Raw genomic sequence first — 26,855 nt, forward strand, 5'->3', positions numbered from 1 at the left:
CGAGGTTCAACCTGCGAGCGCCGGCCCCTGGTCTAAGTCCCACCGGGGCGGAGGCGACGCAAGTCCCGCCCCTTTACCCCAGTGCCAGGGGCGGACCCAGGTGCGCCCAGGGAGGAGGACGGCCGCTCAGGTGCCTGCTCTCTGCGCCTGCGCTCTAACGCGTCCCGCCTCGCCAGGTGCGCCCCGCCCCTTCCCTGGCCTTCCACCTTCGGTAGCAGCTTCGAGGCAGCCGCCATTATCTCTGGCAACCACGGAGTGTCTGGGGGGTGTGGCGGGGTTCTGAAGGGTGGGGGGAGTCCGGGGCAAGCGAGGAGCGAACTAAAGCATCGTGGGCGCAGGAGGCAGAGTGTCCGCACACCAAAGGACCGAGAAAGGTGCTTCCCGGAGACTTCCTGTGCGGCGAGGGAACGCGCACACCTGAACGCGACGCGCTCCAGTGCGCGTGCGCGGCAAGGGTCTTCCCGCACCTGATCGCGAGACCCCAACGGCGAGCAGCTCGAGGCCTCCCCTGGGCGGACCGGTGGAGCCAGTCATGGCGCAGCTCCGTGGGCTGAGGCGGTACTGGGCGCTCCTCGCCCTGCTGGCATCGCTGCTCCTCTCCGGGGCTGAGGCGGCCGACGAAGAAAGTGGCGTCCAAGGTGAGGGCCCGGGCGGGTCTCCTGGGAGCTGTGGAGGGCTGAGAGGCCGAAGGCGGGGCGTCAGGGGCAGGGTCGAGGGGGTAAGTGGGGGTCTGAGGAGGCCCTGGGCAGGGTCTGAGCGGGGAGAATTGGCGGGGGAGGAAGTTGGGGGCGACTTGGTGAAGCTCAGGGTGTGTAGCAAGACTGAACCTTCGGAAAGAGGTTTGGGAGCCCTTGGGAGTGAGGACAGGCGGAGGAGCCCGGCCTGGGAAGAGTTTCCTGTGAATGAGGGAGGAGACTAGCGCTGTTGACCAAGAAGAGCGGCAGTGCCCCTTCCTGTGGCAGGAAGGAGGTGAGGGGCCGAACAGAAGACCAGCCTCTTCCTGGCAGAGAAAAGTTCCAAGAAAGTCCAGGGAGGCCAGCCGCAGCGGGCGGGGCTTGGATTCGGTGACCTGGTGGCCGTTTTAGCCTCAGGAAAGAAGCCCTCACCCCCACCTTTTTGGATATTGGACAACAGGCTCCTGAGAAACCTTTCTGGTTCAGCTGCAGCAGAATGCCTCCAAGAAGAAGGGTGTTTCTCAGTGATATCCAAAGGAAGGAAAAGAAAAGCAAAAGTGTTGGGGGGGAAAAACTTTGTCAGGGTGCAAGGGGGGGAGCCTCTTGGTATAAGAAGAATATTGGCATTGAGAAGCTGGACTTGGATTCCTTGGCCTGGTCCTTAGAGGTTGGTGGAGGGGAAGGCTCCGTTTAAACCTCTAAACTCTGTGGAAGTTTGGCCTGAAAGGTCTTTTTGAACAAGTGTCGGTCTAACCTTACTGCTTCAGACAGCCACAAGGAGGCTTTGAAAATAGATCTCTTGAAAGAAAAATTCGTTGGTTCAGCAAAATTTATTGAGCCCCTGTTATATGTCAGCGGCAGTGCTGGCAGCAGTGATAACAGTTGGGACTCAGACAAGCCAGGTCCCTGCACTTAGAGCGCTTATATTCTAGTGGGATAGACAGAGACAGGGAGTAAACATTCAAATAAAGAGCATTCACCGCAGTATTAAATTACTAAGACGTAATTGAGCGGGGTGAAGTAGACAAACAGGGATGATGTAAGATGCTGGGGGCCACTTTAGCTCTGGTTGTCAGGGGAGGTCTCAGGACAGTGACGGCTGAGGTCTAACATGAAGAATGAGCAAGTGGCAGCGACACAGAGGCTTCGGGATCCAGCTGGAAGTAGTGGAGTTCAAAGGCCTTGAGGCTGGAGCAAGCTTGGTGGTACTGGAGGAAAAGAGATGACAGCGTGACTAGAGCAGGAGTGTGTTGGGCGGGAGAGGTGGGGGATTGGAGGAGGATGCCAAGTGGGGAAGACAGGCAGGAGCCAGGTGGCTTTACAGGCCAGCATTTTGGACGGAAAGAAAGAAAGCAGGATGTATGTGCACCAAGTCATCACCTGTGGTGTCTTCTGAAGACTGTTAATTTCCCTATGCCTGAGGCAGAGAGGAAAAATTGAGTTGTGGGGTGGGGAGTAGTGTTAAGAGCCAGTGGGGAGAGACTCAGCTCCAGGGAATTAGGAATGCAGGTGTTGATCATTCTTGTGGTCTGAACTAGAATTTGTCAGCCCTTCTGGACTTTTTTAGGGGAATTAATTATGTTAGGATATACCTTCCAGTTACCTGGCCTGGGACTTTATCAAAACTGAGTTTGGGGCTAACATGTGTTGCTTACTTTGAGCTCTTGTGCATCACTTAATCCTTGAAACAACCTGGCGGTGGTGGTGAAGTTACAGATCTTGCCTAAGGTCACACAATAGAAATTGACAAAGCCAGGTCGGGCTGCAGAGGCCTTTTCTGTTTGTTCCCAGTGGCTTCCCCAGCTGTTGCAGCTGGCTGGACCTACTGACCTTTCAGAAGTACTCCTATCTGGCTGGGTGAACTAATGCCCTTGCTTATCTGAAGTTCTATTTGTATGAAAGGTTTCAACAGCTTAATTTGAGGCAGGAGGTAGTTTTTATCCCTCCACCCCTTCTGATTGCTTTGATTTTTCTCAGGAAGCAAGGTCATCCATTAAGAGTGAGGTGTTTCTCCAGCCACACACAGCTGCACAGGTACCTCCAGATGAGTATGGTGGAGCGGGGGAAGTGTGTAGTGAATGTGTATAGCGGGGTGATCATAATGATCTGTGTGAAGACATGAGGGGGCTGAGGGGTAGTGGATTGTTGGAGTTGAGATTTTGAAGAGACTGAACTAGGAAGCTAGGATACAATGGGCAGTGAGGGAGATGCATGAAACTGAGGTTCTGAAGAGGCTGCAATTATTGAGACAAGGTCTAGGTGTGACCACGGGAGGGAGCGGCTGCAGGGAGGGCAAGATCACTGAAGGAGAAGAGGTCTAGGAACCAAGAGGCCAGGGTGGTTGGAGGATCACCTATCTGGATATGGAAATCACCAAGAATGATGATAGGAGCAGCAGCGGGAGTGACAGTGAGCCAGGAACTAAAATCATGGAGAAGTGAGGAGTAGTGACCTGGATCAGCAAATGACCCACAAGGTGGGATACGATTTACTCTGATGATGAAATTCATAACTGGGTGTTGAGGGTGGAGGGAGAATGGTGTAGAAGCAGTGCCCACTTGGAAGGGCACAAGAGAAGCTATATCTTCAGGGGAGAGCTGGGTTCAGTTAGAGTAAGAAAGTGACAAGAATGTTCAGAGAAGAGATTGAAGAAATGAGAGATTTTGCTTAAGATAGGCCATGAGTATCAGAGACTCCAGGAGTTGGGGGAAGGGAGATGCTGACAAAACAGGGTGATGAAGGGTAACTGGAGTCTGGGGCTGATGTGGTGATAAGCAAGTGATAGGAGTGTCACATGGTCTCGAGACTGACAATGTTGGTGAGGCACTGGGTGGTGGAGGGCAGAGAGGAAGGGGTGTGGGATACAGTGGACATTTGGAGGCTTGGCAAAGTGTCCTGACTCCAGACCTTTACAGATGGAGGTGGGGGAAAGCTGATACTTCTGTGGGTGTTCAGGTGTTCGTAGCATTCAGGGAGAGTGCCAGTCTGCATGGAAGCACGTAGAGATTATAAACTGGCTGTTCCCAGCAGGCCTCAAACAGGCTTTATGTGACTTGTACAGTTTCCAGGATTGATAATTTTTTATGAAATATTTTTATTTTTGGCTTTGCCTGAAAAATTTGTAGATCTGGCGGTGCCAGTCCAGTGTTCCCACATAGCACCCATGGGGTGGTGCCAAGTACTTCTTTTGGGAAGGACAAAGAAGACTGTCTTTCTCAGCCTGTATTTATTCACTTGGCCTGCCCTCTGTATCTTCTAAGAGTTGTGACTCCCATGTTAAGAGTATGCCCCATTTAGGAAACAAAGGTAGATAAAACATAATAGCTACTTATAAATTGTACAGTGCAGTGAGTGTGTGTATGTGTGTTATTGTTGTTAGGGAACACCCCTTATCAGGTAGCCACAAATGTGCATGATTTTTTAATCTCTTCTCGGGTGATAAGTCCTGGTATTTGGAATGCCCCCAAATACACAATTTCGATCAATACAAGGGCAGATAATATATTCCTTTTCAGAATAGAACCTCAAAAATTCCTTTTAGGAGTGGTTAGTTAAGTGTAGTTCCTGCTGCCGATAACGTATGCATCAAAACTTGTGTTAATGGTTCCTTCGCCCGTAGCCCTTCGTTGATTGTTCTTGGGAATTTCCACTGGAGATAAGTGCAGCAGCATTCATGTGAGAGCCTCCACCACACTTTGAAGTGATCTTCCATGTGCATCAACCTCTTCGATTAATTAGTTTCCCCAGAACTTTGACTGAAAGAGTGAACTTTCCAGTAAATCTCCAAGAAGCATGTTATTAGTCACCACTCCTTTTTCTTCTCCTCACCCCCATGGATAGTTGTAAACTGAGTAGCCAAAGAGAAGATGACAGGTAAGAGGGAAAGTGCAGCTGGTGTTGGTGATCAGCTGGGAGTTCTCCAAAGTAGCATCTTGTATTCTTGTCCTTCACAGAAGAGGCACTTGTTTAACTTGCAGGCAAGACAGTTTCGTTCCAGGACAGTTTGAAATATTTATTCAGCACATGTTGAACACCTGCCAAGTGCCAGGCACAGTTTTAGGCCCTGGAAACAAAGCACTGAAATGAAACAGATGACACCCTCCCGCCCCAATCCATGGCAGTTACATTGTAATGAGAAGAAGATAATACAATAAATAAATGAACAATGAATAGATAACTTGGTGATGAGTACTATAAAGAAAAGTAAGGTGGGGGAGGGAGAAATTAGGAATTTGGGAGTAACAGATACACACTACTATATATAAAATAAACAACAAGGACCTACCGTATATCACAGGGAACTATATTCAATATCTTGTAATAACCTATAATGGACAAGAATCTGAAAAAGAATATATATATATATATATATATATATATATATATAAAAAAAACTGAATCACTTTGTTGTATACCTTGAAACATTGTAGATCAACTATACTTCAATTAAAAAAAAAGAAAAAAGTAAGGTAAGGTTTGGTGTGCTTAGTACTAAAAGCATGGCCTTTGAGGCTCAGATGGTGACTATACCTAAAGAACATTGAGGGGCTTGCCTGTAGGTCCACTGAGGGAAAGTGGACCCTTGCCACCAGAAACATTCCTTTGCCCTGGTCAGTATTTGAGAAGTCAGCCTGTAATAGAGAAAGCCAGCCCCCAACCTGTTTCTCATTTTACCTATCCCCAGAGTAATTTACAACATTCAGACTTGTCTTCAGGTACTTGGCCAGGCAGCCAAACCTCTGTGTGCCACGTCCTGAGACTGACAGGCCAAATAAGGGGTGAGGTAGCTTGTGATTCATGTGAGGCAGGAGAGAACCCTGCAGGGGTCACACTGAAATGACTTAACCCCAGGAGGCCTTGGTGGCCCAATGATCACGTGACTAATGAGGAATTTGCAAATGACCCCAGAAGCATTAGTGTATGGATTATGGATGTCCTTGTGTGATCCTGGTCACAAATGTCATTTCACTTGTTTCTGACAAGACCTTTTTGAAAACTTATGAAGGAGTGCTGGAACTTGGATGCTGAGGCCCATGAACTTTGGAGTTAGTTACTTTGAAGTTTATTTGAAGCACATTTTTCATTATTGGAAAGCCATTTTAGAAATGAGGGCAAGTGTTTGAGATGGATCTCACCAGTGGGGTCCTGGGTCCCTGGCCTCAGAAGCCCCGTAATCTGAAGTTCCTGAGTTCATATGTGGTACTTTGTCCATGTTTATTCCAGGGTCAGTCATTTAGAGTCTAGGGCTTGTTTGGGGTGGGGGTGGGGATGAAATAATATTAGATATAATAGTTTTTGACCTTTCAAAGGGCTACGTAGATAGATATATGTCTGTGGTATTGAAATTTAGTGTGGTGCTTAGGAAAAACACGTCTACAAAGGCTCCTGGGGTGGGGTGATAATGGAAAAAAAGGTTGAGAAACATGGCTCTAGGTAGAGGGCCTGTTAGCTGTAATCAGTTTCTGAAAATGGTCCATTTTTCAAAAAAGGTTAAGAACCCCTGAATGTGAATTAACAGACAATTCCATGAAAGACTTTGAAGCTACTGTTTGCTTACAAATTTTTTTTTTTTTTAACATTTAGGACATTTTTCTAAAATTTGGTGGTTTTTTTTTGGCTGCGTTGGGTCTTTGTTACTGCCCGCGGGCTTTCTCTAGTTGCGGTGAGCGGGCTTCTCATTGCGGTGGCTTCTCTTGTTGCGGAGCACGGGCTCTAGGCGCACGGGCTTCGGTAGTTGTGGCACGTGGGCTCAGTAGTTGTACCTCACAGGCTCTAGAGCACAGGCTCAGTAGTTGTGGCGCATGGGCTTAGTTGCTCCATGACATGTGGGATCTTCCCGGACCAGGGCTCGAACCTGTGTCCACTGCACTGGCAAGTGGTTTCCTAACTACTGTGCCACCAGGGAAGCCCTTCCTTACAAATTATTCAGATGGAGCACTGTGATTCTAGTTATGAATTTAGGTAAGGGTAGAATTTATAGTCCTGCTTGAGTGATGAGTATGAGGTGACAGTGGGTAGGGCTGGTGGTTTGCATTGTGCTGATAGTTTATGGAATGTAAACCTTTATATCTAAATATTTTATATCTAAAATGCCAAGATTATATATCTAAAACAACAAGATTTTATGAGCCTTATAATTTAAGTTGGATTTGTTATTGTAAATGTTCTTTCCTCATAAACACCTAGGGGTTATTTTAAAGTTTCTGAATTACTTATCCTAATAACGACAACTTCCCGGCACCACAACCTAGAGGACGTGGGTAGTTAGTGGCTTTCTGTACTAGAAACAGAAGCCTTCAAGTATGTAGAACCTATCCAACTAAGCAAAATAGCTGGATTTATAGATCACCTTGAAATAAGACTGATTGTAAAATAAATGTCAACTTCGGAATTTGGCACAGTAGAATTAAAGCAGCCTTGAATATCTGCCTCCCTGGTATTCAGTACCTCTTCACTCACACAGAACTTTAATATTCTCTCATTCCTCGGTGAAAAGATAACTTGAAGTCCAAATGGGTAACCAAGGCATAATTTTTCTTATTTTCTTGTCTCCGACCTCTTAATCTCCTGATACTGTAGTGTTGCAGGACTTTGATCTCTGTGATAGTCTGCCATTGTCTTACTGTAGGTCAAGATAAGAAATTTTGTGTCTTCAGGCATGGCAGGTGGTTGCACAGCAGAAAAACAAAGGGAAGGAGTGATGGTTGGGTTGGTTTGATCAACTCACTGACTTGAGTTTGTACTTTGGTTTTCCATATCCCCTCTATCCTGTCAGTCACCACATTCAGTTGGACTTACTAGTGAAATGTGTCATCCTTCTCTTTATCTTCATTCCCACTGTTCCTACAGTAGTCTGGTCTTCATAAAAATATAATATCTACTACTTACTCAAAGCTTTGTGCCAAATGTTTTAAGCCCTTATAATGGAGCAAAAAAACGCCTTTAATTTTCACAACACTCTTAATGATTGTTCCCTGTGTCAAAGAAGTCCCTTCCATTTGAATTGTTTTTAAGAAATGCATCTGCAGGTCCACAGAGTTTAACTCAATGGGACCTATGGAGGGAAAGCCAGCTGAATCTCCCCACTTTATTACTCACCAGTGAATTCAAATTACATTGAGCAAATGCCCTTTCCCAGACAGGCCATGGTCAAGATAACCTCAAGATTAATAAATGGTGCATTCCACAGCAGGAAACAAAAATCTAGGTGCCACAAAATGGGACTTATTGCTAACAAACTTGTCAAAAAACATTTTTATACTAAGTAGATCCAGAATGGGTACAAATCACACAGAGTGGCCTTCACTTCAACTTGGGCTGAGTTGTATTTATAATGTCCTCAAGTTAGTTCTCTTGCTAACATTTCAGCTTTCACTGTAACCTGAAGGAATTTTAAAGAGCAAACTCTCCTGTTTACTACAGAGAATATTTCTGATACAAGATGTGTGGGTTTTTCCACATCAAGCAGTTCTCAGCAGACACGGATTGGGTGTTTGGCAATTTAACTCAATTCTGAAACCGCAGGGCGTGAGCACAGATCCTGTAGGTTAAGGGCTCAGTCTCGCAAGACTCCCTCTGCCCCCTTCAAATGCCAGTCAAAGTCCGAGGTTGTCCCCTGTCATTTTCACCAACCTGCTATAAATCAAGGGCTGCCATGACCCCCTTGGATCCAATTTGCTAGAGTGGCTCACAGAACTCAGGGTAACACGTTTACCAGTTTATTATAAAGGATACAAATCAACAGCTAAATGAAGACAGAGGTCTGGAAGGGTCCTCGGTGTAGGGGCTTCTGTCCTTGTGTCCTTGTGTGAGCCACCCTTTTGGCATGTGGATGTGTTCACCAACCAGAAGCTCTTCTAACCCCTTCAATTGGGGTATTTTATGGAAGCTTCATCACGTAGGCATGATTGATTATTAACTCAATATTCCACCCCTCTCCCCTCCCCGGAGAATAGGGGGTGGGGCTGAAAGGTCCAGCCCTTTAATCTTGCCTTGGTTTTTCTGGCAACCAGCCCCCATCCTTTTTTTTGGCCATGCCACAAGATTTGTGGGATCTTAGTTCACCAGCCAGGGCCCTGTGCAGTTAAAGCGAGGAGTCCTAACTGCTGGACCGCCAGGGAATCCCCCCAGCCCCCACCCTGAAGCTTTCTAGGGCTCCCCCCGCCACTGTCATCTCATTGGCATACAAAAAGACAATCGTACTACTCCAGAGATTGCCAGGGTTTTAGTTCTTGTGTCAGAAACATGGGTCCAAGAACGAACATTAGAATAGAACATGCTCCAGCTCTCAGGAAATTACAAGGGTTTTAGGAGCTCTGTATCAGGAAGGGCAGGCGGGGAGAGACCAAATACATATTTCTAATTATGTCACAGATATGATAGGTCTATAATCAGAGCTTTGCCTTATCTTCCTAAGCCCCCCAAGAGTCTGATTTAGATACTCTAAGCCTCTAAAATCTGCACTTTTTTTTGATTAGCCAGGCCTAAATCAGAGAATATGGGGCTTGCCGAATTGAAGAATACTGGGTTTATACATTTTCCAGCTTTATTGAGAGGTTTATACATTTTTGTTGCATGTATTATTGTTCCCTTATTATGAATGAGGAAATGGGTGTGCAGGGAGGTTAGGAAAGCTGCCTCCCATCCCCCCCCCCAAGACAGTGGGCTAGTAAGAGGCAGCCAGGAATTCCTGCACACACTGGTCCTTTACCAGAACAGCTTCCTACAGGCCCTGTCCTCTCATCTGTCCTGCACACTTTTGCCAAGTGACTCTTCCTTATTGTGTCACTTCCCTATACCAGAGCCTTTGCTCATTTCCTTTGTACCTTGTGTGGCTTATAAGCCCTTTGAATTTAGGGTGTGATTGTAATATTTTACCTTGGGTGATTTTCTTTTTCTTCTTCTATCCAAGCCAGTCTTGTGGCTCTAACTTAATTGTAAACCCCTGGAGGTCAAGGACTACATTCCCAGTGGGTGCCTTCTATGTAGGATGGCTACTCAGCTCAGTTTACCTTGGAGGGTTCCAATTTATGCCACTGTGTTTCCCACGGTAACTATTAAGAATACCCCTTTTCGGGCTTCCCTGGTGGAACAGTGGTTGAGGGTCCGCCTGCCAATGCAGGGGGCGCGGGTTCGTGCCCTGGGCTGGGAGGATCCCACATGCCGCGGAGCAGCTGGGCCCGTGAGCCATGGCCGCTGAGCCTGTGCCTCCAGAGCCTGTGCTCCGCAACGGGAGAGGCCAAAACAGTGAGAGGCCCGCATGCCGCAAAAAAAAAAAAAAAAAAAAAGAATACCCCTTTTCACTCTGAAAAGTGTCTTGATCTGGAGGATAAATTATATGATCGCCCTATTTACATATATTAGCTATTCACCAAACACTTGTTGCTTACTACTGTTCAAGATACTAGGGAATTTAGTACATTCAGTTTTATTTACCATGAAAAATTTAAGCAAACAAAAGGGATGACTATAATCCACTTTCCAGATAAAACCCTTAAAGAAAATAAAAGTAATGCATTCACAAAATTAGAATACTCAAATTGTACTAAAAGATACAGATGGAAAAGAAAAACTGGAAAAGCTTCTCCCTCCTTTAGTCTCTTTCCCTAAAGATAGATTCATATCTAAATTAAAAATTTAAAAAGGAATCATAATATGTAAAACATTCTTTTGCTTTTTTTCTCTCAGACACTTTTCTATACCAGCACATACGTAGTTGTCTATTTTATTTTATTTATTTATTTATTTTCTTTGCGGTACGCGGACCTCTCACTGTTGTGGCCTCTCCCGTTGCGGCTCCGGACGCGCAGGCTCAGCGGCCATGGCTCACGGGCCCAGCCGCTCCGCGGCATGTGGGATCTTCCCAGACCAGGGCACGAACCCGTGTCCCCTGCATTGACAGGCAGACTCTCAACCACTGCGCCACCAGGGAAGCCCCAGTTGTCTATTTTAAACAGCTCTGAGTATTCGATTATGTGGATGTCTCACAAGTTATTTCACTAGCACGAACAGGGTGTTCTGGTGGTGAATTTTCAGTTATTGTAGGTCTGTGCGCACCAAGCCCTTTGTGGATGTGGTAATAGTTGCCCCTGTTCTTTGAAACTCTTGAATTAATTGATTCTTCCTTGTTTGCTTTTTGCTACTGAGGAATGAACTGTATGCTCTCCTATTTTTTTGTATAAAATAGTATTTTCAGATGTCTGAGGATTATTGTAGCAAATCATTTCCCTTTGGCCATTATCCTTAGAATTCTAAGTGGCTTTAATGAAAAGAGTAGAGCTGTTTTTAGTGATGGAAGGGTGTGCTGCAGCATTTTTGGCAAAGGATTAACCTGAGGAAGGCGTGGTCAGTGTTGTCATAGAAATGTGAGCCCTAGGAGTCTATTTGATAGCATCTGACCACACCTGTAGGACTGCTGAGTTCTGTGACATGATGGGGTGGGGGGTGTGGAAAATCTGAGCAGGGTGTTTTTAGCAACACTCTCTAAAGAAGTGATTGGCAAACTGCAGCTCGTAGTCACTGCCTACATATGGCCTACACTCTAAGTATGGCTTTTGCGTTTTTTTAATAGTTGAAAAAAATCAAAAGAATATTTTAAGGCGTAAAAGTTATATGAAATAAATTTTTATTGGAATGACAGCCATGGTCGTTCATTTACATATTGCCTTAGGCTGCTTTCATGCTACCATGACAGAGTTGAATAGTTAGGCTAGGTGACCCGTGAAGCTTGAAAGAAAGGCAGTCCATGCTTTGCACAGTTTTCAACATGCACAGATTTCAGTTACTACAATATATTAACTGTGAGTACTTGGGTACAGAACAAGTTTCAGCTACTAGCTCTTCAGTCACAAATCATTGTGTAAATTACACATATGCATAGTGATTGGTCACTGCACATCTGTTACTCAGTTCATGCACAGCAAAGCATGTAGTTGTGTTGCTTCCTTGTTTCCCAGTATACATGACAGTTTACAAAAATGGTTAATCACTAGAGGAAGTTGGCCAAAAAAAGCACCAAAGTGTAGCAAAGAGAAAAAGTGATAACGCTGGAAGGGAAATTCCAATTGAACATAAATGGAGTGATAGAAGAATGAGTTAACTATGGGAATGTTGACACTGCTTGCCATTTGAGGCCAGATATGCAGCCAGAGGAGCTTATCGACAGAAATGAGGAAAGTAGTTGTGACAAAAAAAGGATGATCCAGTGGAAGTAATGCTGGCAGAAACTTCCACAAAAAGTCAAGCAACTCTCAGCAATTTTGTGTCATTGAAAGAGCAAAGGATAAAATGTTGGAAGCTGATCCAAACCTAGAAAGAGGTGTGACACTTCACTAAGGCGAACTGAAAAGATGCTTGCTCTGTATCATGAGTTATATGAGTAAAGACCTTCACAAGCACTGTATAGACTACTCTTGGTGACTTATTTATTTACAAAGAAGATTAAACACTTCGATTCTCAAGTTTCTTTTTTTTATTTTAAATAAACTTATTTATTTCATTTATTTATTTTTGGCTGTGTTGGGTCTGTTGATGCACACGGGCTTCTCATTGCGGTGGCTTCTTTTGTTGCGGAGCACGGGCTCCAGGTGCGCAGGCTTCAGTAGTTGTGGCGCACAGTTGCTCCGCGGCATGTGGGATCTTCCTGGACTGGAGATCGAACCCGTGTCCCCTGCATTGGCAGGCGGATTCTTAACCACTGTGCCACCAAGGAAGCCCCAATTCTCAAATTTCTAATGTTTTAACTTATAGTGTACTAAATAAATATTCATTTTATTTTATTTATTTTTATTATCCTATACATTTATAGCCCACAGTTTTTCATTTTAAAGGTCACGGAACAATCATGATTGTTCCCATTGCTCTGCATGATTTCACACTATTCTGCCTGTATTTACTATTTGGCCCATCATTAAAAAAGTTTACTGACCTTCGCTCTAGAGAAAACAGATGAGGGGAGGAAAAGGACCATTTCATGAGTGGCTCCCAGCTTGTGATGTGATCCAGGGCTTTCTTATTAGTATACAGTGAGGCAAAAAGTTGGTGTTCTTCAGTTTATAGCACCCACAGGAGTAAAAAGTGTATCAAGGGACTTACCTGGTGGAGCGATGGTTAAGAATCCCCCTGCCAATGCAGGGGACACGGGTTTGATCCCTGGTCCGGGAAGATCCCACATGTCGCGGAGCAACTATGCCTGTGCACCACAACTACTGAGCCTGCGCTCTAGAGCCCGCGAGCCACAGCTACTGAAGCCCGCGCACCTTAGAGCCCGAGCTCTGCAACAAGAGAAGCAATGCAATGAGAAGCGCACACACTGCAACGAAGAGTAGTCCCCGCTCGCCGCAACTAGAGAATGCCTGCGTGCAGCAATTAAGACCCAACGCAGCCAAAATTAAATAAATAAATTTTAAAAAAAGCTCAAGCAACTTTAGAACCAGAGAAACCTGTTTTCTATGACAAAGACCGGTCTGTTTGGCAATTTTGTAATAGCCAGTGTTCAGAATGCCTGCCAGGGTTTTGTAATTTAGGTTCATATGTCAGATAATGTGTGATTTTAACCATTTTTAATACTTTTCCAAGAGAATGTTACTGTTTCTGAAAGGCAGGATTTCCATTTTTCCATATTCTGAAGCAAGTGTATCCAAATTTGGTGCCCTTCAGCTTTTCCCTGTTTTTCTTATTCTGTTTTGAAAACTTATAGAACATATTTAATTTTGCACTAGCATTTGTGAGCACAGAAATAGAAATTGAAACATATTTTTCATGATTGTTTTCCAAAACTATTCTGAGACCAGTATATCATTTCGTCATCTCTTAATAAGAACAGTTATTTATTAAGGAATAACTTCCTGAAAATTTTCCAACCGAGTCCCCCTCAGCCTTGGCCAGTTCTTTGGTATGGCTGTTTATGACCCTGTCATTGAGTGTCACCATAAACAGGCATAGAAGAGGGCCTGGCCTTGGTGAGCCCTCCAGTTGTGATGAAGCCTTGAGGAATGTTTTGGCTTTTAGGCAACTTCAGTTTCATGTTTTTCCCACTGCCTGTCACTATAGTGGTTTTTTTCTTTCTTTCCATCCAAGGAGTCGTTTTGTTTGTGCCTGCGCTTTCTGATCAGACCCATTTGAATTCATATACAGGTCTGCTGCTTGCTTAGCTTAACCTACCCAAAGCCTCAGTGTTCTGCTTTGTAAAGGGCAGGGGTGGGGGTGTTACTGCATGAGTCACAGTTTTATTGTGACTATTAGAAATCGTGCATAGAATGTGCCTGGCATCAAGCTTAGTGAAGGCAATGAAATGGGGTGTCAAGAAATAAGTCATGCTCTGCATTTTGGTTCATTTTGATTTTAAGCTGGGTCTACCAAAGTATAGTATTTTGACTTTTTTGACTTTTTTTTTTTTGTGGTACATGGGCCTCTAACTGTTGTGGCCTCTCCCACTGCAGAGCACAGGCTCCGGACATGCAGGCTTAGCGGCCATGGCTCACGGGCCCAGCCACTCCGCGGCATGTGGGATCTTCCCGGACCGGGGCACGAACCCGTGTCCCCAGCATTGGCAGGCGGACTCTCAACCGCTGCGCCACCAGGGAAGCCCTGAAGTTTTTTTAAGGAATGATAAGTCATGGAAGTCATCTTACATACTAAAGTATTTCTGGCTTTTTGTAGAAGATTTTTGGAGAACAACAAAAGAGAAAATGCACTGATGTTATTTGGAGTGAGGTGAACAACATGTGGCCTGTGTTTCCTAAAGGAACATTCTCTCCTTTGAAACGAACCAAGCAAGCAAACAAAAACAAAATCCTTTTTCATGAGATTACTTCCTTAAGCCTAGAGAGTAAAAATGTATATGATGGAAGCTTAAAAGCAGTTTAGTTAGTAAAAGCATGTGACAAAATGAGACTTTTCTCCATTTGACAAGGAGCCTCCATACTCAGAGAAGGGACTCTGTCTTGACACAGTAAGTGTGTGGTTAAATTTCATCTTAATTGAACCTAGCTTTGGCCAACTAATCTGCTCCTTAGAGCTCTTTTACTCTAATTAAATTTATTTTAAAAAGATCAGCTTTTACCCCAATTTTAAAAAAATAAAAACAAAATAAAGAGATTAGCTTTTTTCTGATTTTATTATAGGAATTTTCAAATGTACACAAAGGAGTGAAAACAGTTTTATGAGTGCCCATAGACCATCACTCAGCTTCAACAATTGTCAGCATTCTGTCTTTTCAGATATACTGTGTTTTTAGTCCAGGTTCTCTCCTAATAAAGAGACATTTCTAAATTCTCCTGGGACAAAAATGAAGTCACCCCCATCCCCTCCTACCCCACCCAAGCAACCTGAAACTGAAAATGAGGCTGCTTCTGAAACTTAAACTATGAGATCAATGTGTGATCATTGACAGCAGATATGAGCAGCCATCTGAGACAGAATAGCCTCTCAGGCCCACAAAATTTATAATGAAGGAACCATCACATCTACAGAAAGAATGGTCCAGTCAGGAAGAGGCATTGGTCAGTGGTGGAAGTCAGAAAAGTAAGTGTTCCAGAGGCAGACCTTGACTGTGCTCTCTTGACCTAAGCGCTTCCCGAGCTGTCTGCTGCAAGCCTCTAGTCTACGTGGTAGATCCCAGTAGAGAGTAAGTTCACAGGAATCCTACGGAAAACTTCCTTACTGTGACTCCAAGTCACCTGCTCCATTTCAGCTTCCTATCCGAGGTGGTATGTTGGTACACATCCGCCCCGCTGGACAGTTATTTTCTCAGTATCCTCCTGTGTGCTTTGTTAGTAAGATCAGCATCCCTGTGCCTCATCAGCTCTGGGGCACTAAGAGTGCCTGTCTGAGCCTACAAAGATGAGGGCCAGATTCTGTGCAGTGTTTACTTCACCAAGGTAACTGCCCTCCATCCCTAGATGAGCTTTTCCCTCTTCCTCTCTATGCACCCTCAGGCTTCTATACCTGCACAGAATGTATCTGGCACCCTTGCTTATGAAAAGCCACCCAGTTCTCACCCTTTATACTGTGTTCGCCCTGCTGCATTCTCTGCTGTGGTGTCTGGCAGTTCCCACCTGGCTGGCTTGAGCTTTGTTTGGCCCCTCTCAGGTGTTTGTTTCCATTGAGACATAATTCACGTTCTGTACAGTTGACCCATTTAAAGTGTACAATTCCCCCCTCAGGGTTTTTGTTTAAAAGATTGTACGTGAAGCTGCTCAGGAAGCGAGGACACAAAGCAGTCAATGATCCCCAGGGCTCTCAGCTTGGCAGGGCATTGGATAGGCTGTTGCCAAACCTCGGCAGCAGTGGGGTGCTCCCGCCTTGATGTTGTTTTCAGTTTTGGATCATAAGTGGATCACGTGTGGGTCCTCTCCATCTTGTCTTGTTTTTAGCAGTGCTGCCTCTGGCATTTGACAGCCATGTGGATTGGGCAGAAATATATACCAAAGAACTCTTCTCCTTCCGTGTCTTCCCTGGGCCTTGTTGATTGCGTTTGTTTTGTGACCTTTGCACATTGTCAAAAGTACCTGTTCCAGGTGCACACCCAGCTGGTTCTGGTTGATGTGTTATATGGACAAAAGGTGCCTGGGCCTATTTAAAAAAAAAACTGATTTAGTAAAGTATTTACATACCATAAAATCACTTGTTTTAAGTATACAACCCAGGGCTTCCCTGGTGGCGCAGTGGTTGAGAGTCCGCCTGCCGATGCAGGGGACACAGGTTCGTGCCCCGGTCCGGGAAGATCCTACATGCCGCGGAGCGGCTAGGCCCGTGAGCCATGGCCGCTGAGCCTGCGCGTCTGGAGCCTGTGTTCTGCAACGGGAGAGGCCACAACAGTGAGAGGCCTGCGTACCACAAAAAAAATAAATAAAAGTATACAACCCAATGACTTTTGGTACATTTACAGAGTTGTACAACCATCCCCCCAATCCAATTTTAGAACATTTCCATCAGCCCCAAAAGATCCATCCCTGTGCCCATTTGCAGTCATTCTCCGCTCCACACCCCCAACACCAGGCAAACACTAATCTACTTCCTGTCTCTATTGATTTGCCTTTTCTGAACATATCGTATGATTCCATTCATATGAAGTATCCAGATAAGGTACTTTTTTTTTTTGGTTGTGCTGGATCTTAGTTGAGGCTCATGGACTCCTTAGTTGCGGCAGGTGGGCTCCTTAGTTGCGGCAGGTGGGCTCCTTAGTTGTGGCATGCAAACTCTTAGTTGAGGCATGCATGTGGGATCTAGTCGAATCCGGGCCCCCTGCATTGGGAGTGTGGAGTCTTATCCACTGTGCCACCAGGGAGGTCCCCAGATAAGATACTTTCTAACTGGTGGTTTCATTGACGGTTGCTTGCAAATTAACAGAGCATTTTTTTTACTTCAGAGTATGCTTTTTCTGCTGTACTAGTTACCTGTGATTTATTGGTGTGTGTGTGAGTTTCTTGGGGTGTTTGTTTTGCATAGCACCAACCTTTTTTGTCCATAGATAGATGTTTTGTGGAACATTTGGTTTCTTGCCCATCGTTGTGATGTATTTTGGGAGACGCAAGAGAAGCACAAATCCTGCTCTCTGTGCTTTCGAAAGGTATCCCCTAGTTGGTGAGGTAAACCTAGCAAACATGAAAACAACTAGGGAGGAGTAAATGACAGCATATAACCAAGTTTTGGGCCCTAGGATGTTTTTATTTGAGATGTTTATGAAGCACCCTGTGCTAGGCCCAGGGCAGGGTGGAATGCCCTGATGCCAGAAGGAAGAGATGTAGGAGGCCAGGGTGTAGGGAGAGGTGATGTGGACTCGTGATGCCAGGAGGGGGTGATATGGTGGTGCAGAGCACACGTTGAATCACATGGTCAAGTTACTCCCTTTCCAAGTTGCTTTCAATCCTCCTGATTCCTCCAGGAGAAAGTTTCATTCTAGTGCAGGTGATACCTCCAGCACTTGTTTATCTGTCCCTTTTTAAGAGAGAGCAGATTTCTAGGCCTTCTGCAGGCAGATCTATCTGGCTGCAATTGTAACATTGTTCTGTTTTCCTTGTACTAGAGTGGGGCCAGATTTTAGGACACCTTGTAACCCAGCCCATCTTGGTGTGCTCAGATTGGGGGAGCCATCATAAGCGCCGAAGCAGAGGAGTGACCTTAGTTGTCTCTGGAAGGTTGGCAGTTGGGGGAACTAACATTAGGGAGCTTCTTTCTGAGGCTCTTGTGGTAATTTGACTATGAAGTGGCCTATCCTGGCAGAGAGTAGACAGGAAAAGTTAGGAAAGGTCCTTCTGTGGGGCGCTAAGAGCACCAGGCCGTGCGTTTCCTTCCTGACCGTGCATTGCCAGCTCTGGGCTTTCATTATTTTTTTTTAATTAATTAATTAATTAATTTTTGGCTGCTTTGGGTCTTCTTTGGTGCGTGCAGGCTTTCTGTAGTTGCAGCGAGCGGGGGCTACTCTTTGTTGTGGTGCACGGGCTTCTCATTGTGCTGGCTTCTCTTTTTTTTTTTTTTTTTTTTTTTGGCGGTACGCGGGCCTCTCACTGTTGTGGCCTCTCCTGTTGCGGAGCACAGGCTCAGCGGCCATGGCTCACGGGCCCAGCCGCTCCACGGCATGTGGGATCTTCCCGGACCAGGACACGAACCCGTGTCCCTTTCATCGGCAGGTGGACTCTTAACCACTGCGCCACCAGGGAAGCCCGCTGGCTTCTCTTTGTTGTGGAGCACGGGCTCTAGGCACGTGGGCTTCAGTAGTTGTGGCATGTGGGCTCAGTAGTTGTGGCTCGTGGGCTCTAGAGTGCAGGCTCAGTAGTTGTGGTGCACAGGCTTAGTTGCTCCGTGACATGTGGGATCTTCCCAGACTAGGGCTCGAACCCTTGTCCCCTGCGTTGGCAGGTAGATCCTTAACCACTGTGCCACCAGGGAAGTCCCAGCTCTGGCCTTTCAGTGCTAAGCTCCCCTTGGCCCAGTGAGACGGGCACATATCCAGAAGGATCCTGCAGTCTGGTTTTTTGCCTTTGAAAGTCCTTTTTCTATACTGGATGTGTGTGTGTTTGATAATGGGGGCAGGGACCAAATCAACACGCAACTGAAATTCAGTTCAGTCTGGTGGGTTGGTGTCTTTGTTGTTAGATGATGCCTTCCTATACAAAGAAGGAATCACTAGGTAGGCGTGATGGCGACACTTCAGAAACAGCTCACAGAGGAACTGTGCTGAAACTTAAGGCTCTGGTTCTCCTCTTGGGGCTCTGGAAAGCTGTGGGCCTTCTCCTACAGGTCTGTGCATGTTCTGTCTTGCCAGAATTGCCCTGCCAAGCTAACTGGTCTCTGGTTGGTTGTGTTTTAGATTTTTGCCGAGTTTCGAAGAGTGTGGGAAAATGCCGGGCCTCCATCCCTAGGTGGTGGTACAATGTCACTGATGGATCCTGCCAGCAGTTTGTATATGGAGGCTGTGGAGGGAATGACAATAATTACATGACCAAGGAGGAGTGTCTTGCAAAGTGTGCTGGTGTCACAGGTAAGACAGTGCTGTTGGGGAAGTTTTATTATCTAGAGACACTTTATTAATTGGGACATAGCTGCCTTTTGCTCTTTGCTAGTTCTTCACTGCTGAAACTGGGAGACGTTTTTAAAAGCAGAAGAAACAGGCACAGTGTGAAGGTCGCCCACACGGTGGTTTCACAGCGGTATCCTCCCTCCTCTTCCCAGAAAGGGGAGAGTAGGCCGCAGACTGGAGCCAGGGGAGGGGTGACATGACTGCGTCTTCTCCCCAACTTCCCTTCTCCCACTACTGAGAGCAGGTCCCACGCCAGGCCTGGTATGAGCAGAGTCCTCCAGGTCTACTCAGATGGGCTGCCCTCCTTGCTTCCTGGGCATTTGGGTTATTTTTACCTTTGGGACAAATGACTTGAGGAGCTCACCCAGCCAGCCAAGTTATGAATCAAGTTAAAACTAGAACATACTTCTGGAATCCATCCTTCTCTCAGCCTTCGTGAGTGACTCTGTGGAATCAAGATAATGTTGACCCTGAGAGCCTCCCAGTGTAAATAAAAACCTAAAGCCCCACAACAGTGTGCACTGGCTCTGAACGGAGCCTCGAGGGACTCCTTGAGACCTGATGGCAGTGTGATATTGGCCCTCTGGGGCCTGATCCTTCCTAGGTGTTCCAGAGACCCGCAGGTTGGGCCAGCCAAACCGTCAAAGATTTTCATTGGCGATTTCCTTAACATTGTTACGGGACTTCTTGCATCCTTTCCTGACAGCTTGATGTCAGTGTTTGGACTCTGGATTATGATTCTGTGTCAGAATGTGCTGGTGCCCTCAGTGCTCACCGCACTGGCTGTAATCTCTCTTGGCTTTGAACTCTGCATTCAGAAATCAGATAAGCTTATTAAAGTTGTGTGTAAAGAGAGGAAGACAACAGTGGTCTTGGCTGTGAACTGAGGTTTAAAACATGCACAGACACACAAGCCCAGCAGTGACTGAGTGCCTTGAGGAACATTTTATTGATCTTTGTGTGCCCAGTGCCCGGAAGGCACTCAACAAGTGTTTGGAGAGCCGAGGTGGCTGGTATTAGTTTTGGATTGTACAGATGAGTTCCTCGTCTGTTTTGGGGCAGGGTGGGGGGGCAACTGGCAACCTTACCAGATGGTGATGGAGAAAAATACCATTTATTGTATGTGGTTTTCCGCCATCAGCTGTGATCCAGTGTCAGGGAAGGAATTAAGGGGAAGTGTTTTTTGCTACCTTTTCTGTCCTTTTCCAGTCAGGAGTTGACAGTAGCAAATGTACATGCCGTTCTGGTTACTCCTTGGTTTCTCAGGGGGAAAGTTAAGTTCTAAGAACACAAGCAGTGGACAGTGGGCATTAAGGCGGGATGTCTCTGCAAGGAGCCACAGGGTGTAGTGTTTTGCTGGGAGAAGGCAGACAGCTATCTATCTTCCTAGAGGTCAAGCCAGAGTCTGGCCCCAGCCTTGACGTCCCGGAAAGCTCATTTGCTGGCATCCGAGCGTGGCCGCACTGCACAGCTCCTGAGGCGTTCTCTTTGCCAACATATTTTCCCCCAGGCAGGCAAGCTCTGTGGGGAACCAAATGATAATGAGAATGCCAGTTTATTAATTAATTATAATGAGAACCAGAACCACCAGACACTTCTGTCCCTGTGCCTTCACCCTTAGTTTGTGTAGGCAAACCTCTCAGCGACATTCCCAGAACATTGCTTGATGAGGGGAGAGGCAGAACTGGAGGAGCTGGTTTGTGATGGGAATGTGTAATGGCATCAGGTTAGGCCAGCCCCACGCCTCTGCACAAGGGAGGGTTCCTCCCTCCTGGACCCTGCCAGCGCTCCCTTTTTTGCACTTGCACCCACGCTCTTAGCTTTGTGTGTGTGCAAGATAAAATATACATAACGCGGGCTTCCCTGGTGGCGCAGTGGTTGAGAGTCCGCCTGCTGTTGCAGGGTACACGGGTTCGTGCCCCGGTCTGAGAGGACCCCACATGCTGCGGAGCGGCTGGGCCCATGAGCTATGGCCGCTGAGCCTGCGCGTTTGGAGCCTGTGCTCAGCAACGGGAGAGGCCACAACAGTGAGAGGCCCGCGTACCACACACACACACACACACACACACAAAATATATATATATACATAACGTATAATTTAGCATTTAACCATTTTTAAGTGCACAGTTTAGTAGCATGAAGTACATTCACAGTGCTGAGCACACCCTTCACTTTTTTAAAAATATTTATTTATTTATTTGGTTGTGCCGGGTCTTCGTTGTGGCACATGGGCTCCTTAGTTGCAACAGTCAGGCTTCTTTGTTGTGGCAGGTGGGCTTCTTAGTTGTGGCACACGGGCGCCTTAGTTGTGGCCTGCGAACTCTTAGTTGCGGCCTGCGAATTCTTAGTTGCAGCATGCATGTGGGATCGAGTTCCCTGACCAGGGATTGAACCCAGGCCCCCTGCATTGGGAGCGCATAGTCTTTTTTTTAACACACCTGCATCTTTTTTTAAAAAATAAATTTATTTATTTACTTATTTATTTATTTTTGGCTGCATTGAGTCCTTATTGCTGCACGGGCTTTCTCTAGTTGTGTCGAGCGGGGGCTACTCTTCATTGCAGTGCGCGGGCTTCTCATTGTGGTGGCTTCTCTTTGTTGCGGAGCACGGGCTCTAGGCACCCGGACTTCAGTAGTTGTGGCACGCAGGCTCAGTAGTTGTGGCTCATGGGCTCTAGAGTGCAGGCTCAGTAATTGTGGTGCACGGGCTTAGTTGCTCTGTGGCATGTGGGATCTTCCCAGACCAGGGCTCGAACCTGTGTCCCCTGCATTGGCAGGCGGGTTCTTAACCACTGGGGAGCGCATAGTCTTATCCACTGCGCCACCAGGGAAGTCCCACGCCCTTCACTTTTTTAATTCATTGGGTGAGTTAATACAGTTCCACAGGTTATTTGGCCCTGGAAGCCATTCTGTCTTTTTATAATGTCATTTCACACGTCTTTGCTCGGATTCCCAGCTGGTTGATCTTAAAATTTAACCCACAAGGGCAGTCTTGGTTCCTTATTTTCCAAGTTCTGGCAGGTTTGTGGTCCAGCATGTGCACTGAAGGGCCCACATAAAGGAGAAATGGGAGTCGCTGTGAGAGGCACACAGGACCAAGCCTCCTCAGGGATACAGCTTGTTTTGTTTCACCAGGCAATCTTGGAGGTACACTTTCTCACTGTGCTGTTTATTTGTCCTCTTGTAGTGAACACCATCAATGAACTGTCCAGGAATGGAGCAGATTCCTCTGTCCCAAGTGGTAAGTTCTTAAAAAGACCCAGGATGGAATGAGGGCCATCCAGATGGCTAATGTGAAAGGACATTTTTACTTTGGGCATTGTACAAGGGCTTCCACCTCCTGGTTCTGTTTACTCAGAACTGGCGAACAGGGGCTCTGCCTGGGCTGCCAGCTTCTGGCTCCTGGCCAGCATCCTTCCGCTGGGGAGTTCAGCAGACAAGAGGGCTGAGGGATTCTACAGTGCTTCCTGGCTGACCTCAGCTTCCTCCTGGGGGATAAGGGATTGTGGCTACTGCTGCATGTGGCTCAGACCCCTTCCCCCGCTTTGGGCTGGCTTCCAGTCCCCTGGCCTCAGCCTTCGTGCTGTCTTCACTGCCCTGTCCCACCTCCTTGCTTGCTGTATCTCCTTTGCTCCGTGTCGTCCTTGCTGTCCATCTCCCTCCCTGTACTAAGAGTCCTCTGTCTTCTGCCGCCCCCGCCTCCGTTCCCACTGCAGTTCTTGATCTGGAGCTTTGTGTTAGCTTGCTTTGTAGTGCTGACAGCAGCTGCCCCATTCCTCCTTTATGCTTAAAGGACTCTGCATCAGGAGCCGGGGGTGAGTGGTTCAGATGCACTCGTAAGTCCAGTCCAGCTTTCCCAAAGGCCAGTCCCCAGGCAGTGGGTTCTGCTGGGTGAGACCTGCTGTGGAGGGAGAGAGTCCCCCCCTACCCCATTTGAGGATGGCCCCCAGTCAGCCACTGGCCACACACTGGTTGCAGTCTTGATTCTGGTCCTTTGACTCTGACATCAGCACCCACGTGAGAGTGAGGCTAGGAATCCTGTGACTGTCCTGACCATTGCTTTGCCTGGGTTCATTGCTTATTCCCAAGCTGGCCTCTGCAAGGTCATGCAGAGCCATGGGGCGCTGGCATCGTAACTCTGGTTTCTGTCCTGTTTCAGAAGAAAATTCCCCCAAGAGAATAAGGGACCGTCCTCCCTGTGTCAGAGAGTGGACACCTCTGGTCTTCCTCATCACCCCAGAAACTGTGGCTGGGATTAGTTTCCATAGTAACCCCTGAGGTGACAGGCAGGCTTCCCCATCCGGCATTCATTCTGTGTGTGCCGTAGAGCCCATTAGGACTGGGAGGTGATGGAGCAAAGCTGCCCACAGAGAGGGGCTCCACTCCCTTCCAGGTACCTCAGTGGGCCCTTTTAGACTCAGCCCCAGCTAGGCGACGTGCCCTGTGTCCATTCCAGCCTCCCTGACATGGATGTTTGTGTTTCAGTTCCCAGAAGGCAGGATTCTGATGACCTGTCCAGTGATATTTTCAACTATGAAGGTATAACTTCTAAAAAACATGTTTTCTTACTTAATTGGGAATTGAGACACACTTGAGGATTTCCATTAAGGGTATTGTAGAGCAGGGCTTCCCGACCTTTCCCAGGTGTTAGGACTCATGAGGATGCCCTGGGGCAGCAGGAAGCAGGATGTGACACAGCACACCCTTGGGAAGCTTTGCTCGAGAGGCAGCAGTGGCGTGCAGGCTCTGCCTCCCACCAGCTGCGCCCACGGGATACTGTAGCTCTGCCTCAGAGTCCCTGACTATGAAATGAGGGGCCTAGTTCAGACCTCTCTTGAAAGTTCAGAGACCGAGTTGACACATGTAGAGCCTACAACAGTGACTGACATAGAATAACCTCCGTAACAGTGTAGTCTGGCCATAAAGAGAAAGAGATCTGAAAATGTGGGCCAGAATGGCCACGTCTGTAATGGCCAAGTTTCTTTTAACAGAGAGATGTTTTCCCCATTGGCTGGCAGTCATATGACTGCTTGGGAGCATTCTAGCTCCATTCACCTCTCCTGGGCCCTGCTAATTTGTATCCCTTGGGCTGTCTCACTCCCAGAACACTGCACTGCCAAGGCCATCACTGGGCCTTGCCGCGCATCCTTCCCACGCTGGTACTTTAATGCCGAGAAGAACTCTTGTGATAACTTCATCTACGGCGGATGCCGGGGCAATAAAAACAGCTACCTCTCCAAGGAGGAGTGCATGCAGCGCTGCTTCGGTGAGTCTGCCTGACTCCTAAATCCAAGAAACAACCATGGGCAGATGAACCCTCCCGAGAGGACACCAGTCCCTTTCCTCATCCCTAAAATGAAGGCCTTGGAAATGCTGTCATTTGGACTCTGCCGTTAGTCTTCTCTGGCTCCCTGGTGGGGAAGGGGGTGGGCTGTGGCTCCAGCTGTTGGGCACATGTGTCCTAGGTCCCTACTGGGGTGGCAAGGTCTCAGAACCCTCAGAAGAGCTGGAAGAAGCCGTTCAGAAAGAGCGTGAAGGCCCAGGGCTGAGGGGAATCCTCAGGTGGCTGCAGCTGTGAGGGGAGGAGGGCTGAAAGCTGACCTCAGCGTTGTGTGTTTTCTTCCAGGCAAGCAGTTGTATCCTGCCCTGCCCCGCACTAAAGGTAAACGGCCTCTTGCCCCCTCCACCTGCCTGCCTTGACTAAGCTCAGCTGTGTTTTTTGCAGGCTCATGTTGTCTTGGACACATCATCCTTCACTGTAAACATCGTTTTGTTAGAAAGTCGTGTTTCTGCACGAGAACAGCCAGGCAGCTTGGAACATGTGGTGGATGTTTGTCCCACTGTACAGTGTACATAAACGGGTTAGGAGTGAGGCCACCTCTGCCTAGGCAGCCTGGGGGTGACTGGGGCCACCTCCTCCTGTTTGAGGTGTGTGGGATCTGCTGCACGCAGGCCTGGGACTAACTCCAGGTTTTGGGGGGGAACTTTACTGCCATGGGGTGTACAGAGTTGGTCATGGGTGATAACAAAGGAAGGTGGAAAGCCCTTGTCATGTGTGGGTGGAGCATGGCCCCAGCCAGTGCTGTTGTCCCCAAGCAGTCTGGTCTGACAAGGAGGCTAGGCCTCCTCTAGCTTTTGTTTCTGATTCTGAGCCTGAATCATGGATGGTAGTGTTTGCACAAAAGACCTGCCACACTGGTTTGGCCTCTTTCCACCTGTTTCCCTGTTAAGGAGTCCAGGCCTGGCCTGTGTGTCTGCTCTGCTTTAGAAGAGAAATGAAACTGGGACCTGGTTTGCCAGGCATAAGGATCTGGACGGTTGGAGATGGAGAGTGAATCGACCCTGTCCAATTCTGCAGCCAAGCGGGGAGAGGGAGCCGGGTAGCTGCCATAGGAGGCCACATTCCTTAGGTGGAGCCCCACCTGAAGAAAAAGCATCTTAACTGACCAGTGGGACTGCAGTGGGGCAACCACTATTAAATCTACCTGGGCAGTTAGGAGCATGAGGGTCCCCTCCCGGCCCTGCTCCGAATATACCCATGCCTCTGCCCTTCCCTCATTCCACAGGCAGCCACCCCAGCCAACTGCAGGGCCACATCTTTCTCTGTGGCTGGTTGGGGGAGGGGTGTGTGTGTTTGCACACACACACCGGAGGTGTGTGCTTTTCCTGTACAAATTGCCGCAGAGAGGTGGCAGGGTAGTACAGAGTTGAAGTGGGGATTTTTTGTTCAAAAAGGAGGAACACAAGGAGCCACTCTGTCCATGTGCACATTGCATAGCACCTCCTTTTTTCAGGAACCTACTTCTCAAGACTGTAGGGACTCTCCTTGAGGACTTCCTGTCAAGCAGTGTCAGTTCTCCAGAGCCTTCTGGGTTGGGGTGGGGGGACGTCTGGCCCAAGGGCTGCTGGTCTACCTCCCAAGCCCACGTGGACACTCTGGCTATGGCCCGCCTCGTCCTGCTGGTTCTGAGGCCTCTCTCTCATCCACAGTGGTGGTCCTGGCAGGGCTGTTTGTGATGGTCCTGTTCCTCTTGCTGGGAGCCTCCGTGGTCTGCCTGATCAGGGTGGCGCGGAGGAACCAGGAGCGCACCCTCCGTACTGTCTGGAGCTCTGGGGACGACAAGGAGCACCTGGTGAAGAACACTTACGTCCTGTGAACGCCCTGTCGCCAAGGGGCTGCCCTCCTCAACCCCCTGTTAAGGGAATCTGCGAAGGGAGGAGAGACAAGTGTCGAACACGTGTGCTTTTTCAAATAGAGTGATTTGTCTGTATTTGCGCGATCATTAGGGCTTTTGGCCTGTTTGTTAATCCAGAAGGTAAGAGGGCTGCTCCCTGGTCTCCCGGGATGGGTTTGCTTTGGAAATTCTCTTAGTGAAGGGCTGTGCACGTTGCAGATGTTCTAGCCCTAGATCGGAGTCGGTTCCTCTTCAATTTATTTCTTTGCTCCAGGTATAGTTTTCTTAGCTTATGTTGAATCCTGTTGCCTCCTTTCCCATCACAAAAGTGATGTTTTAATAGTTTCCTTTGTTTGTTTTCTGTTTGTTTTTTTTAAGTAAGCAGAAACATAAGTTTTTTTAATTAGGATTCTGAAAGGAAGAAAGTTAAGTGTACAAGTTTAATAAAAACGGCCTTCCCTTCAAAAATAAATCGCAGCATGTGCTT

General features: G+C 47.4%; 1 protein-coding gene across 2 annotated transcripts; it reads left to right on the top strand.

The window, feature by feature from the left end:
• Positions 1–279: 279 nt before the first annotated feature.
• Positions 280–26,855, top strand: SPINT2 (serine peptidase inhibitor, Kunitz type 2). 2 transcript variants are annotated; one of them, XM_027079405.1, is made up of 7 exons: positions 283–638; positions 18,985–19,155; positions 22,381–22,434; positions 23,679–23,732; positions 24,298–24,459; positions 24,820–24,855; positions 26,184–26,855. In XM_027079405.1, exons 1-7 carry the CDS (start codon positions 533–535, stop codon positions 26,348–26,350), a joined length of 750 nt encoding a protein of 249 aa, XP_026935206.1. In that variant the 5' UTR covers positions 283–532; the 3' UTR covers positions 26,351–26,855. The 2 variants fall into 2 exon arrangements, with proteins under 2 accessions (XP_026935207.1, XP_026935206.1); XM_027079406.1 differs by lacking the exon at positions 18,985–19,155 and having other exon boundaries at positions 280–638.

The sequence above is a fragment of the Aethalodelphis obliquidens genome, unplaced genomic scaffold (assembly GCF_003676395.1).
Source record: "Aethalodelphis obliquidens isolate GAN/ISIS:26980383/991018 unplaced genomic scaffold, ASM367639v1 scaffold43, whole genome shotgun sequence".
NCBI classification, from domain to species: Eukaryota; Metazoa; Chordata; class Mammalia; order Artiodactyla; family Delphinidae; genus Aethalodelphis; species Aethalodelphis obliquidens.

What these genes read in the sequence shown, in the direction of transcription:
- SPINT2 (XM_027079405.1), top strand. Translation starts at nt 533, where the DNA reads ATGGCGCAGCTCCGTGGGCTGAGGCGGTACTGGGCGCTCCTCGCCCTG. An exon ending in AAAGTGTGCTGGTGTCACAG is followed by an intron (nt 19,156 to 22,380) that starts GTAAGACAGTGC and finishes GTCCTCTTGTAG; the next exon opens with TGAACACCATCAATGAACTG. An exon ending in TGCCCTGCCCCGCACTAAAG is followed by an intron (nt 24,856 to 26,183) that starts GTAAACGGCCTC and finishes TCTCATCCACAG; the next exon opens with TGGTGGTCCTGGCAGGGCTG.